The following is a 13,219-nucleotide window of genomic DNA, read 5'->3' as shown; positions in this document are numbered from 1 at the left end:
AGTTTCATCCTCTTCCTCTTCCTCGTCTGACTCAAGTGAGAATGATTCTGGTGCATCAGGAACCGGCAGTCCTTCTCTGTGGGGTACCGGGCGTATAGCTGATGGAATGTTTGGATAAAGCACAGTCCACTTTCTCTTCTTTGACACACCTTTCCCAACTGGAGGCACCATGCAGAAGTAACAATTGCTGGTATGATCTGTTGGCTCTCTCCAAATCACTGGCACTGCAAAAGGCACAGATTTCCTTTTCCTGTTCAACCACTGGCGGGCGAAGATTTGTTGCACAAGTGTTGCAGCATATGTGTGGGGCCCACCTCTTGTCCTGATCTCCAATTTTGCAGCCAAAATAAAGGTGATAGACTTTCTTAACCATAGAGGTTATACTGCGCTTTTGTGATTGAAAAGTCACTTCACCACAAACATAACAGAAGTTATCTGCACAGTTCACACAAGTACCACGCATCTCTGCTCACTTTGGCTAAACATAAATGTGTCCCTTTGCAAAATCAAACACTGACAAATAAGAGAGCACCACACTGTATGATTTCTAGAGCTAATATAGGACAATTTGTTCAGCAGAGTGATGTAAGCTTCGTTATGATTGCATCGTCCATGACTTCTAGGAATAACATGATGCAATTCATATCATGTATGATGCAATACCAGCTTCAGATTGCATCATGCATTGTTTTGCCTAAAAAGCAAGTACTGTCCAAACCCAGTCAGATTTATTCATAGATCCAGTCAAAGATGTATTTTAGTCATTTCTGGTTTAAATTGAGATCCCTTCCCTTTATAACTCACTTATCCTCCGCCATTCCCAAGTCAAGGGTCATATATACTGACCCAATAGCATTTCTTGAAAACTAGAGACAATCAACCATTTTAAGCATCATCTTCGTTCTCAGTGACCCAGAATTAGTAAAGTTTGACTACATTTATTTCAGAAGCATTTTGGCTGTAGAGCAGTGTTATTGATTTGATCTTTGGTTTAGTTTTATAAATTGGGCTAGAAATGAGAAGTTTCTCTCTTTTGCGCCATGCCTGAGAAAAAACTGTCTTTCCATTTTCTCCAGCTGATGGATGTAATGAATATTTTATTTTTCACCATCTGTATAACTCAAAAATAGGTGAACAGATTTCGCTCAACTTTCTTAAAATGCTCCAAATATGGAAAATTTCAGCTTGGAAGAGGAGAATTTTTCAGAAAGGTGGGAGCTTCTGAAGAATAATCTCTGTGCAGCCTCAACTACCATACATGCACACAAACATGTGGTTCAGAAATGTACTGCATATCTACATACATGTTTATTGTAATACACACATGCATATGGACTATTTATATTGACACACACAGAGTCTATGTCTAGATCATGACATTTGATTTTTTTTTTCAGAAGAATTAGATGTTATAACCTAGCTCCTGGGGTTTGATTGTTTTGCACAGAGTGTAGGTCGAGAGAGTGCATACAAAGGTGGCTTAATTTATCCCCAAAGGGACAAAGATCAGTTGAGGATCAGTCTAGCAAAGGGTGTCCCAAACATTCCCTCTTTCTCCTACTATGCTAGTGGGAAGGAGTGAGAGTAGCAGGAGTTTTGTCTATTTACCACTAAGTTCTTCAGCGCAGAGACTTTTTCTTACTATGTACATTTTACAGTGCTTAACACACACTTGGTTATGAACTAACATAATAAACAATAAAGTCCCTACACTGTCTCTATCCCATTGGAGGATTGCCTTTACACTGGGCAATCCTTTTTGGGCAGGCTAGTTTGGCCGGAAGGACGGATTTGGCTGGTAGCACTGCACAAGTAAATCAGGTCCTATATTCCACTGTCAGAATATGTTTGGGTTTAGAGAAGGAAACTAGGAAGAATTGTAGAGCCTCCTTTAAGACAGCCAAACATAATAGGTCTTCTAAAAGGCTCAGTGCAATCCCTTTTTAAACTGAGGATGGTGATAAAGGGAGGTGAAAGAATGATATTTTCTGATGGGGGTTGGATGAAGGAGATTCCCTTATTGGCAAGCATGTCCAGTGCACTCAGGATTATGGATAGAGGGATGCGGTACTAATAAATAGCTGTCAGAAGTGATAGAATGAGCATCTTGTCTGTTGTGCATACAGAGGGATTTTCTCTTATCCATATATCCAGGTTCTGAGAGTCTGCTTTTAGGTTAAAGTGTAGGTGTGGCTATTCAGAAGCAAAGCTCACTGAAGGGGCTGTAGCTGTCTGTAGAAAGTATGTCTGTCATTAATCAGGCTGGAGATCACTGTCAGAGTTAAGGTAGGTGAAGTGAACAGTCAGTCAGTGGGGGAGAAAACACCTATAGTATTTATAAGGATAGTTCAGGGGAAAATAATTTTTCAAGTCTCACCTGAACATGCAAACAAACATCTTTTTTTTTTAAACTTTGTTGCCCTTTCATTACGCTCCTGTTATTCCAGTTTTAAATATAAATTAAAATTTATATTTAAAGTATGCTGCAGTCACTGACCATCACATTTAGGAATTATTAAGTACTACTGGGGCATGGTAAAAGGGCATTTTAAAATGAAGTCATATTTTGAAAGAATACAAAATGGGATTGGACCATAGCCAGATGAATTGAACAGACAGAGCTTAAATGGACAAAACTCAATATTTGATACAGCTGATGATTCTACTCACTGAATACTGAGTTAATACTGACGTGTTAAGAGTCATATTAGAATCAGTCACTCAGTTCTGTTGGTACAATCCATTTAGACTCGCTTTTTATGCCCTTACTTCAGACACTAGTGTCCAATTGTGATACTACTGTCATTCCTCTGCAGAACAATAGCAAATGTTCAGGGTCTTGCAGGACTGCTTCCTACTGGAGGAGAAACCAGTGATGCAGAGTTTGTGTATATTCTAAAGCATAAACTTGTTTTAGTTACACGTATACGCCAGTCCTGGTACACAGGTACTTAAACAGCATGCAGGCAAAGCCTTCTTTCAGATTTCTCTACCTAGAATTAATGCCCAGTTCCCAGGGAGCAACTGTGACTAAATAATTGATTCTAATGAGAAACTGAGGCAGAAAGCAAATTCTCCTGCTACTTGCAAACCATCAGGACCACTGCCATTACACAAACCCTTGCATAACAAAAACATGCAATTTGGAGGGATAGCTCAGTGGTTTGAGCATTGGCCTACTAAACTCAGGGTTGTGAGTTCAATCCTTGAGGGGGCCACTTAGGGATCTGGGGCAAAATCAGTACTTAGTCCTGCTAGTGAAGGCAGGGGACTGGACTTGATGACATTTCAAGGTCCCTTCCAGTTCTAGGAGATAGGATATCTCTATAAATTTAATACTATCACATTATATGGTCCAAAGCGTGAACATTGCACACTAAGAAATGGAACGTGAAAGGCTTTGTGTCACAGTGCCACTTGGTGACCCCTATCATAATATGTAAGAACATTCTACTTTGCCACTCTTTCATCATTTTATTTTGTCTATGCACATGTGAAATTAATAATAATGTGAAACCCTTACTAAAGTGAGATCAATGAGGAAGACCCATGGCACAGTGAAATGCCACCTGCCCAGCTAAGGAATTGCCTTTTTTCCCCTTCCTTCTTGGCTCTGAGTGAATAGAACAGCTATTTCTCGGTTAGTCTGACAGCGCTGACCAAGGTGTCCCCTCTGATCCTTGTGGCTTCCCTTTCCCTGATCTTTATGTTGCGCGCCTATGAAAGCTGCAAATCTCATCCTCTGTGTGTGGATGATCTCATCATTTCCATGTGCTGCTAAAAGATTTAGACTTTTCATCCCCACATGTTGTGTCTTATAGTTGGCATATCAGATATCTGCTTTAACTTTGAACTCAGACACAACAATCTTCTATGTACATAACCATCTCTGGACATCTGATGTGGTACATGTATCTGATGGCAGAATTTAGCCTTTAATGTGTCCTAAGATTTTAACATGTCAGTGACAGTTTAGAGGAAATTGACCAGTTAATATGACATGGAAAGATTTTAAACTGTCCTGCCAGAATATGGTTTAACACCTGATGATGTTTATTATAAAGTGGCTACTCACCAGTTGTTTTTTTTTGGGGGGGGGGGGGGGGGGGTTGGGGAGAAGAGGGCTGAGCAATGTTTACGGAACTGTTTCCAGGTTTCATGGAATACAAATTTTAAAAAATGGTTTTCCATGGCTATGATTGAATTTTAAAGCCTTGTAAACATATACTTGCTCAAATCTTGGTCATAAATTGATGATCGTATGCATTACTCTTTGGTTCTTTAGAAGCAGTGAATCCTCAATGCCTATTTCTCTGTTTCTAAGGTAACAGAGAAAGATTTTTTTTTCTTTTTTTTCCCAGTGAATCAGACCTTGAATATTCAAGACTTCTCCAGCCAGGGAAACAAAGCAAAAAGCGGTAATATCTCAATAGAGGATTCTCTCTATATTTTAGACACAGGCTTGATTTATAGACTAGAGAAACACAAACTACCTTTAAGGCTGCAATGTGAGAGAACTGTGACAAACACAGTTGCAGGTCAGTAGAGCGTCAGGAATTTTTAATCAGAGTCAAATTAAGGAATTACAAAGGCTCACCACTACTGTCTCATTGCTTCATCATAGGGTACATACAGAATGCAGATGAAGAATGTATTTGATGGGATTATGCACACATTCTAGTCACTGATTGCATTCTGGTAAACCAAATCTTTTTATTTGTGGAACTCTGGCTATCTGGCTTCATGTTATTGCTATTGCCTATATTCGTGTTACCTACCCTTTCCTCCCCAGGACACTTATTACTTACTTCACTGTACTGTACATCAGATGTGAGATGCAAAGCACTAAAGATTATATTTTTGAATATAGCATTAATCATCATTTATAAATAAATAAATAAACATATAGTTTCCTGAAAAACAACCATGTTATTTTCATTAATCAAAAACATATGCTCTTATCACAACTGGTTTAAATTAATCATTTTTGGTAGCTGGCAGTGTTGATTCTATTTTCCTCTTACTTTGAGTGCAAGAGTTGTTGCTGTTTTTATTCTACAAATTAAACAACAAGAAGCTGCCAAAAATGAATATTATTCAAATTTAAGTTTTTGTATCTTTTATAAACCATAACTTCATGTAAAGTTTCTGGATAACTTCTATGGTTACTAAAAAATTAAATCAAAGGATTTAAACCATCATCCCTTACTTAACAGGAGATGATGTACCTGCTTGTTAATATATACACATCATCTAGTGATAAAATAATTATATTGCAGTTCTCTTCATCTTAATATATCAAAGCACTTTGTAAACAGTCAGTGATTAGGCCGCACAGAAACCTCTGTTCAGTTTGATCAGCCTCGCCTTAAATAAATGAAAACTGAGGTAGCCAGAGGTTAAGAGACTTGCCCAAGGTCATAGAACAACTGAGTTTTAAAATTAATATCCAGACGTTCTGCTTCCCAGTCCTGTAGTCTAACCACTGTCTCACTAATCATCACACAGTGTAACATATGAAATAAAAACCTGGTTTGCGATTTTAATAGTTTGTTAAGGAACTTCTTTCAGTTCTTACTCTGTATGAAGAAAGTGTCATTAACAGTTTATGAGACTTGTATTATTTGACATATTGAAACATAGAGTGCTTAGAGTCTTACGTTCTTGGAAAGATGTGAAGAGCATCTGGAATCGGCTGTTTCGACTGCCTTCGTCTGCCCACATACGGATTACCCCAAGACCTGTACGCAGCATCACATCATTAGCAACAGTGCTACAAAATTTAGCTTTTAAATCCTCCACCGAGCTACTTCCATCATAGACAGCCACAAAATTCCTTTTGCATTCATTTGAATTCTGCATTTCATAGTCCAAGAATCGTAAATAGATCTACAAAAGAACAAAACAACAACAAAAAAGAACTGTATAAACCAAAATAGGAACAAGAACAATTAAACAGCACTTCTCCCTGTGGTGAAAAATAGACACTTGAACTATATTCAGATCACGACCTTTTTGTTATTAGAGGTGACAAAACACAGGCCACTTTTATTATTTTTGCATTAATACAGTAACTGAGTACTGTTTATTCTTCATCACATTTTGCCTTGTTCTAAAGTCTAGTCCAGAGGAGGTCCAAATGCTTCTTTTTTTGCCTATTCTGAGACCCCCGGCTTCCAATTTAAACTCCTAAATGTATCCCTTTTAGGAGAAGCAAGTGTGTCCTCTAATCATCCAGCCTGATGACAGGTCAGAAACTTCTTCCTGTACTGACACAATATTGCTCAATTACTCACCCAGCAAGAAGAATAATAAGGCAAATACTTGCAGCTCCCTCCAGAGAGTCAATGTGTGTCATCCTTGTGACATGGCTAAGCTCCACTGACTCAGGAAGTGAGAATCTAGAAACCATTCAGAACCCAAACATTAATCTTTTCATGTTTCCTCAAGCAGTCTGGTCACCATCTCGGTCTTTTTCAACAAAGCTCTTATCATTAAGTCAACAGGGATGAAACCAACAGTGTTCCAGAGAAATTAATCTAAAACCCCATGAGGCTTTAATAAGAAAGGAATATCTTTTTCTGAACTTTAAGCCATCTTATCAAATGTAACTAAAATAATCATCCTGCCTAAAGAATCCAGTAAATTTGTTTATTGATTTTAAGGAAAACTTATTCTCAATTAAAATCTATATGACCTCCAATAGAGGAAGCCATATTACTGATTTGAGAGCCTTTCCTAATAAATTAAAGCAAAATCAAACATACCAGTATTACAGAAAGTAAATCAGAGGTTAGGCAGGCACATGATATACAACTAGACCATACAGGATAACTAGCACACCTTAGGAAAATATTGAAGAAAGCTAGATTACAGCAGAAATAGTAAAAAAATAAAAATAAAAATCAATCTATACATGTATTTGAACCCAATGATTGAATGTATTCCAAAGCTGCATCTTTATTTTGAAACAAAAACAAACAAAAAGGACCACTCCGACTGAAGTAGCAATCAGCATTACTTCTCTCTCCAATGAACTTTCTGCACAAAAAAAATCTCGACTTCAAACAGTTCTTCCCATGAAAAGACAGAAGGGGAGAAGCACGATCTCTCTAGTTTTGTGGCTTCAAGCAAGTATATAAGCACAACTCCTCCCAGACAACATGGAGGAATCTAGATGTCACGGCACTCATGTTTCAAAACTCCTATTGCTTAGAATGAATGGGCACTATTTAACAGCCTCCCACTTCACAGTGTATATTTACAAATCACCTATTAATTTTTTTAGATACTGTATTGGAATCCATTGGTACTTTTTATGCCTGACAAGTAGTCTCTCTTTAGAGAATGCAACAGAGAGTCCTGTGGCACCTTTAAGACTAACAGATGTATTGGAGCATAAGCTTTCGTGGGTGAATGCCCACTTCGTCGGACGTGCAAGTTGGCAAAGACAGTTACCAGCCATACTGTACTGTCTGTTGCTTTGCAAGTTGGCAAAGATGGTTACCAGTCATACTGTACCGTCTGCTGCGGGTCATGGGTGCTCCTGGCCGGCCTCGGTGAGGTCGGTCAGGAGCGCCTGGACAAAAATGGGAATGACTCCCCAGGTCATTCTCTTCTTTAAGTTTTGTCTAATGGAGAGTCAGTCCTGCCTAGACTATCAGGCAAGCCTACTAAAGGACCAGAGAGGCAAACGGCCGCTCCGGATCAGAGCCCCAGACATCCCGCAGAAATGATGAGCTGCATGCCATTCTAGGGGGTGCCCCTACAACAACCCCACCCATTGCTTCCCTCCTCCCAGGCTACCTTGGCAGTTATCCCCCCATTTGTGTGATGAAGTAATAAAGAATTCATGAATTTGAAACAACACTGACTTTATTGCCTCTGCAATCAGAGATCAAAGGGGGGAAGGGAGGGTGGTTGGCTTACAGCGAAGTAGAGTGAATCATCATTCTGCACTTGCTTAGCCTATAGCTGAAAATGGGAATCTGTGATAAGCACTAGGATAGAAGGACAGGCAGGACTGAATCTCCATTTGTGTGTGGGCCTTTGGTCGACACTGGTAAAATATAAAATGTCCCAGGATATGTATGTTGGGGAACAGTTCTAAATGGCAGCTTTATTTTTTTATTTGCAGCAAAATGTAGAGGTCTAAGTATCTGATTGTGAACCCTGGGAGCAAGGGGTAGGTGCGACCGCGTGGTGCTGTCAACTGGAAGAGCAGCCTGAGGCAGAAGCCTCCAGCTGGCATGATATTCCAGGCAGGACTGAATCTCCATTACACAAAACTTAGAGAAGAGAATGACCTGGAGTCATTCCCTTTTTTGTCCAGGAGCCCCCGACCGACCTCACTAAGGCCAGCCAGGAGCACCCATGTCTGCCCAAGCACCCCCGACCAATCTCACCGAGGCCAGCCAGGAGCACCCATGGGACGATGATGACTGATACCAGTCATACTGCACCGTCTTCCATCCGCAAGACAAGGCAAGGGGATGCTGCTGTGTAGCGCTGCAGCACCGCCTCTGCCAGCAGCATCCAGTAGACATACAGTGACAGTGAAAAAAGGTGAGAAACCATTTTTTCTCCTTTGCTTACATGGGTGGTGGTGGTGGTGGCTGACGACATATACCTTGAACCACCTGCGACAATGTTTTTGACCCTTCAGGCATTGGGAGCTCAACCCAGAATTCAAATGGTTTTCGGAGAGTGCGGGAACTGAGGGATAGCTACAGTCATCAGTCGCCCCTCCCTCCATGAGCGTCCATTTCATTCTTTGGCTTTCTGGTACACTTGTCTCAGCTCCTTAAGTTTCATACAGCACTGTGTTGAGTCCCTGTTGTGGCCCCTGTCCATCATTGCCTTGGAGATTTTTTCAAATGTTTTGGCATTTCGTCTTTTGGAACGGAGTTCTGATAGAACAGATTCATCTCCCCATACAGAGATCAGATTTAGTATCTCCTGTACGGTCCATGCTGGAGCTCTGTTTTGATTCTGGGACTGCATGGTCACCTGTGCCGATGAGTTCTGCATGGTCACCTGTGCTGATCAGCGCTCCACGCTGGGCAAACAGGAAATGAAATTCAAAAATTTGCGGGGCTTTTCCTGTCTACCGAGCCAGTGCATCCAAGTTCAGATTGCTGTCCAGAGTGGTCACAATGGTGCACTGTGGGATAGCTCCCGGAGGCCAATACCATCGAATTGTGTCCACACTAACCCTAATTCAAACCGGCAATGTCGATTTCAGCGCTACTCCCCTCGTTGGGAAGGAGTACAGAAATCGATTTTAAGAGCCCTTTATGTCAACAAAAATGGCTTCGTTGTGTGGACGGGTGCATGGTTAATTTGATTTAACGCTGCTAAATTCGATCAAAACTCATAGTGTAGAGCAGGCCTTTGTATCCAGTAGTCTTTTACAAGCTCCAGGCTTCTCTTTGCTAGGAAGACTCAGCATATCTATAAGAGGAGCTCTAAACAAGCAAGAGAGTCACCAACAAGCACCCAGTCAGATCTCTACAGGCCACCAGCAGATGACTGTGAATCCTGGGCAACTACTTTTCTTTTAAAAGGCCAGATTGTGAGTGGCTCCTGGCATTCCTGTGGAGCAAGGAGAAGCAAACAAGAATCCTTCAGCCTCCTTGCATGGTTGTGAAGGGCCTCTCAACAGTAGCAGCCCATGTGCTCTGGAAGCATATGCCCCTGCCAAAGTAAGACTCTGGAAAAAAAGGGGTGGGTGGGATAGACAGGGTCATGCCACTTCTGTACTGATGGCTCGTACACTGTGGAGAACAATCTGTCACGTGCTACTGAATAGAGCAGATTGCTCGCCCCCTGTGCACAAGGAGAAGCACAACAGAAATTGAAGCACAATCCCCACCAGTGCTCGTCCTGCACTGGTGTAGTTCTGCATAAACTCCTGCTCAGGATGGAGATGTAAATGTTTATCTTACTTTCCTATGCTCCTCCACCTTAGACGGGTACTATGGCTACAAGTTATGGTAAAGGAGCTCTGATAGGGAACCCCAGAGTGCCTTCATCACATCATTGCAGTTAATAACTATATTTGTACCCCAACTGCACTCTCCACCAGGAAACAGCATTTGAAAGTATGGCTGAATCTTTCACACCAACTACTCTCCCATTCCAAAAAAATACACAGATACATTATTGTAAAAGCTAAATAATCATAGTAAGGCTAGTTTAGGGGTAACAACTTTTATTCCCAACAACAAAATCAGGGGCAATTTTCATCACTTTTACATACTACCATTCTCACAATATGTTGTAACACTCAGTGCAATTTCTTCATCCATTCACTATAGGCATTCACTTCACGTGTTCCTCTATTTCTGCAGGCTTCTGTTTTAAAGACCTCCAGTGGCCTACCATCCTTTAGCCTTATAAAAAAAAGTAGCCTGTTTCTGAAAGTAGGTTAATATAGCAGCAGACAAGGAACAAAAAGCACGGTAATGTGGATTTTCACCTCCCTGTTGTTTACAAACAAGCCAACAATCTGAACTTCATAAATGAAATATATTTGTTTCCTAGTCTCAATTCTGTTTTCAGTCACAGGACTTCAGCTCTGGCATTACCGGTGTATCTGGGAGCACAGTTTGGCATAGTAAATATAGATTGGTCAGAAATCAACATTGATGCATTGGATTCAAATAATTAGCTTAAAACTGTATGTCAACTGTGCAAAAGAAAGAGCAGCTCCAAAAACAAAATGCAGATTTGTACATTAAAGCCAAGGAGGACCTGGTCCTGTGAGTTTCCACTCTCAATGACCATCACAGGAGTTGAGTGCATTCAGAACTTCACATGAGGAAACCAAGGCTTGATCCAAAGCTTATTGAAATCAATCAGGGCCGTTCATTTGACTTCAGTTGGGTTTGGATCAGTCCCACAGTATTTCTCAAGATCAAAGACCTACATTATTCAGTGCATGACTAAAAATTGAATCCCAATTAAAAAGACTCTGACAACTTGGTATCTGGTCAGCTAAAAAAAAGAGCTAAAAGTAATCTCAGGTACTAGACCTGCTCCTTCATGCCTCTACCAATTTGTGTTGTTTTATGATTATATATTTCTATATTTCTCTAACCTGATGTGTGAAACACCCACACAAATAGTGGAAGCTGACTAGCAAACTGAATATGCTGGAAGAAAGAGTAAAACTGACTGTGCTATCTAATTCACAATGCTCATGATCGAAAACCCCAGTCAGCAGCAAGATTTTTACTGAACTTTGGGTCAGGCTTAAAGTGATCCAACTGAAAATGAGAATTTTTTTCTTATTTTTCTAATCTCATTTATTCTGATTTTAAGTGCTATTTGTAATGCCAGAACATAAGAAACTTTCACACAAAAGTTAACGGAGTCCTTTAAAATAAATGTAAGGCCTGCTCTATCCTCCATTCAGGTTTGGGAGTTTTGCCATTGATTTCAATGTGGAATAACTAGGTTGCTAGTATTTTAAGTAAGCACTTGCACATGACCATATTAAGCATTATGAGGTCTTTTCTTACTTAACAACACAATATGCTATAAAGTAGAAACATAACCATTGTATCTTCTTTTTCCACATTTATGTCAGAAAATGTCAATGAAACCCTTTTCTTCAAACCACCAATTCCATGTTATATTGGAGGGTGGGAAGAAATGTACCAGCACAGTTTTAGAGCATTAGTTTTTACAGAGCATTGAGATGTCGCTGCAAATGCCAATGCTATTAGCAACAAAAATGATAAAGCTTCACTGCAGCTGTGGCATATATAATTTATATCCCCTGATCGCATTATGGTTTAAATAATTGTCTTGTCACCTTTAAGTTTGTATTTTTATCATAATAATGAAAAAAGAAATGTTGGCTAAATTGTACTGTTTTTTATTTAGCTTTGAAAGTAACGGAAAGCCCTGACTGAATATATTAAAGGAAAAGAGAGATTGTAAACTATGAATAATATATAACTTCAGTAAAAAAGTCAGATTATAATCTCTTCATTGTGAATCACTTTTGATGAGTTCTTTTTTAATCATTCACCAAAGGTTTGGTCTGACAATGTGATTGATTATGCAGGTTAGGAAAAGCTTCAAACCACTTCCCAGAATAACTGCCTTAATACTTGTGTGCAGAAAATCAGTTCTTTATAAGGCACCAAAACAAAGCTCATAATAAAGAAAGTATTTGTTCAACTGCCAAGAATAATGTATGTGAAAGAAAAGCTCCTTTCAGTCTAGATCGGACATCAAAATCCTGTACACTTGTCTCTCTGCTGCAGCTAATTCCCATGGTGTCTAGGTGGTGTAGGTGGGCCTATGCCACTCTCCTGTGCAGCTCCTGGAATAGGAGCGTATCAAGGATGAGGAGGGGTGAGTGGCTGGAGCACTTTGCATTCTGGCTATTCTGAACTGTGGAACAAAACAAAGGCATCGGTGCAAAGCTGCTATAAATCAGAGCAGCATTGGGAGCTGCCCTAACTTATTCTGCAGGTTATGCCAGCTCCAGAAGCAGCCCAGAATTAGTGAAGCACAAATGTCTTTTTTTTATGATACACCTATCAATAACTAATTTCACAGTATGGTGCAATAATCATTTTCAGTCTACACATTCAATATCAGTCATAGCTCTTTATTCTGGCAGAGAATGGGAATCCCGTCTATTTAGTGGAAAACCTGTATTTATATTGCAATTATATGAAAATAACCTAATAAATAGGAGCTTAAAGTGGGTATCTGCAATAATCCTGTTCCATCCTTTGCCACACAACTATTCCAAATTTCCTCCAAACTTTCGTTGAATAGAGAAATGCTGCCACGAATCTGTCATCTAATTTTATGTAACTCTTGGGCAACTTTTCATTTTGGGTACTGAATGCCAAATGTTATAATAGATAGGTACATTGTGTTCATTCTGTTCCGTAATAACACACAAAATGATTTATCTCTCAGCTTTCCAAAGTTGGTGTGCACATAGACTCTAGTTTGCAAAGCCTGGACTCTGAGGCAGTTCTGCTGAGGGGGTAGTGCCCTCACATCACTGGTAAAAGACATTTTTGGAACCTCAACTGCTGTGCTGCCTTTAGAAGATGTGTATGAAAATAGGTGATGAGCGCAAAGTTATTCCACTCCAGAAGAGAGGAGAAATGGTGTGCTATCCATCTGTAATTAATCCAAGTGTTCACTGATGAGTAAGCTGCAAAAATAATGTAATGGTGGCTGA

General features: G+C 40.0%; 1 protein-coding gene across 13 annotated transcripts in view; it reads right to left on the bottom strand.

Moving 5' to 3' along the window:
* Positions 1-13,219, bottom strand: part of NETO1 (neuropilin and tolloid like 1) — an 88,273-nt gene that overhangs the window by 17,235 nt on the left and 57,819 nt on the right. For 12 of the 13 annotated variants that reach the window (XR_002888236.3, XR_010598808.1, XR_010598807.1 and 9 more), the window contains one exon: positions 5,661-5,889. Coding sequence is in view for 10 of the 13 variants with exons in the window: in XM_042860413.2 (XP_042716347.1) it covers positions 5,661-5,889 (229 nt within the window). In the remaining 3 variants the exon portion in view is untranslated. Of the gene's footprint in view, positions 1-5,660; positions 5,890-10,196; positions 13,216-13,219 lie in introns of those variants that run through there. The other variant, XM_065585172.1, reaches the window with a different exon arrangement.

This window comes from Chrysemys picta, chromosome 2 (genome assembly GCF_011386835.1).
Source record: "Chrysemys picta bellii isolate R12L10 chromosome 2, ASM1138683v2, whole genome shotgun sequence".
NCBI lineage: Eukaryota > Metazoa > Chordata > Testudines > Emydidae > Chrysemys > Chrysemys picta.
Note: the sequence above shows the minus strand (reverse complement) of the source record. Positions and strands in the feature narration are given on the sequence as shown.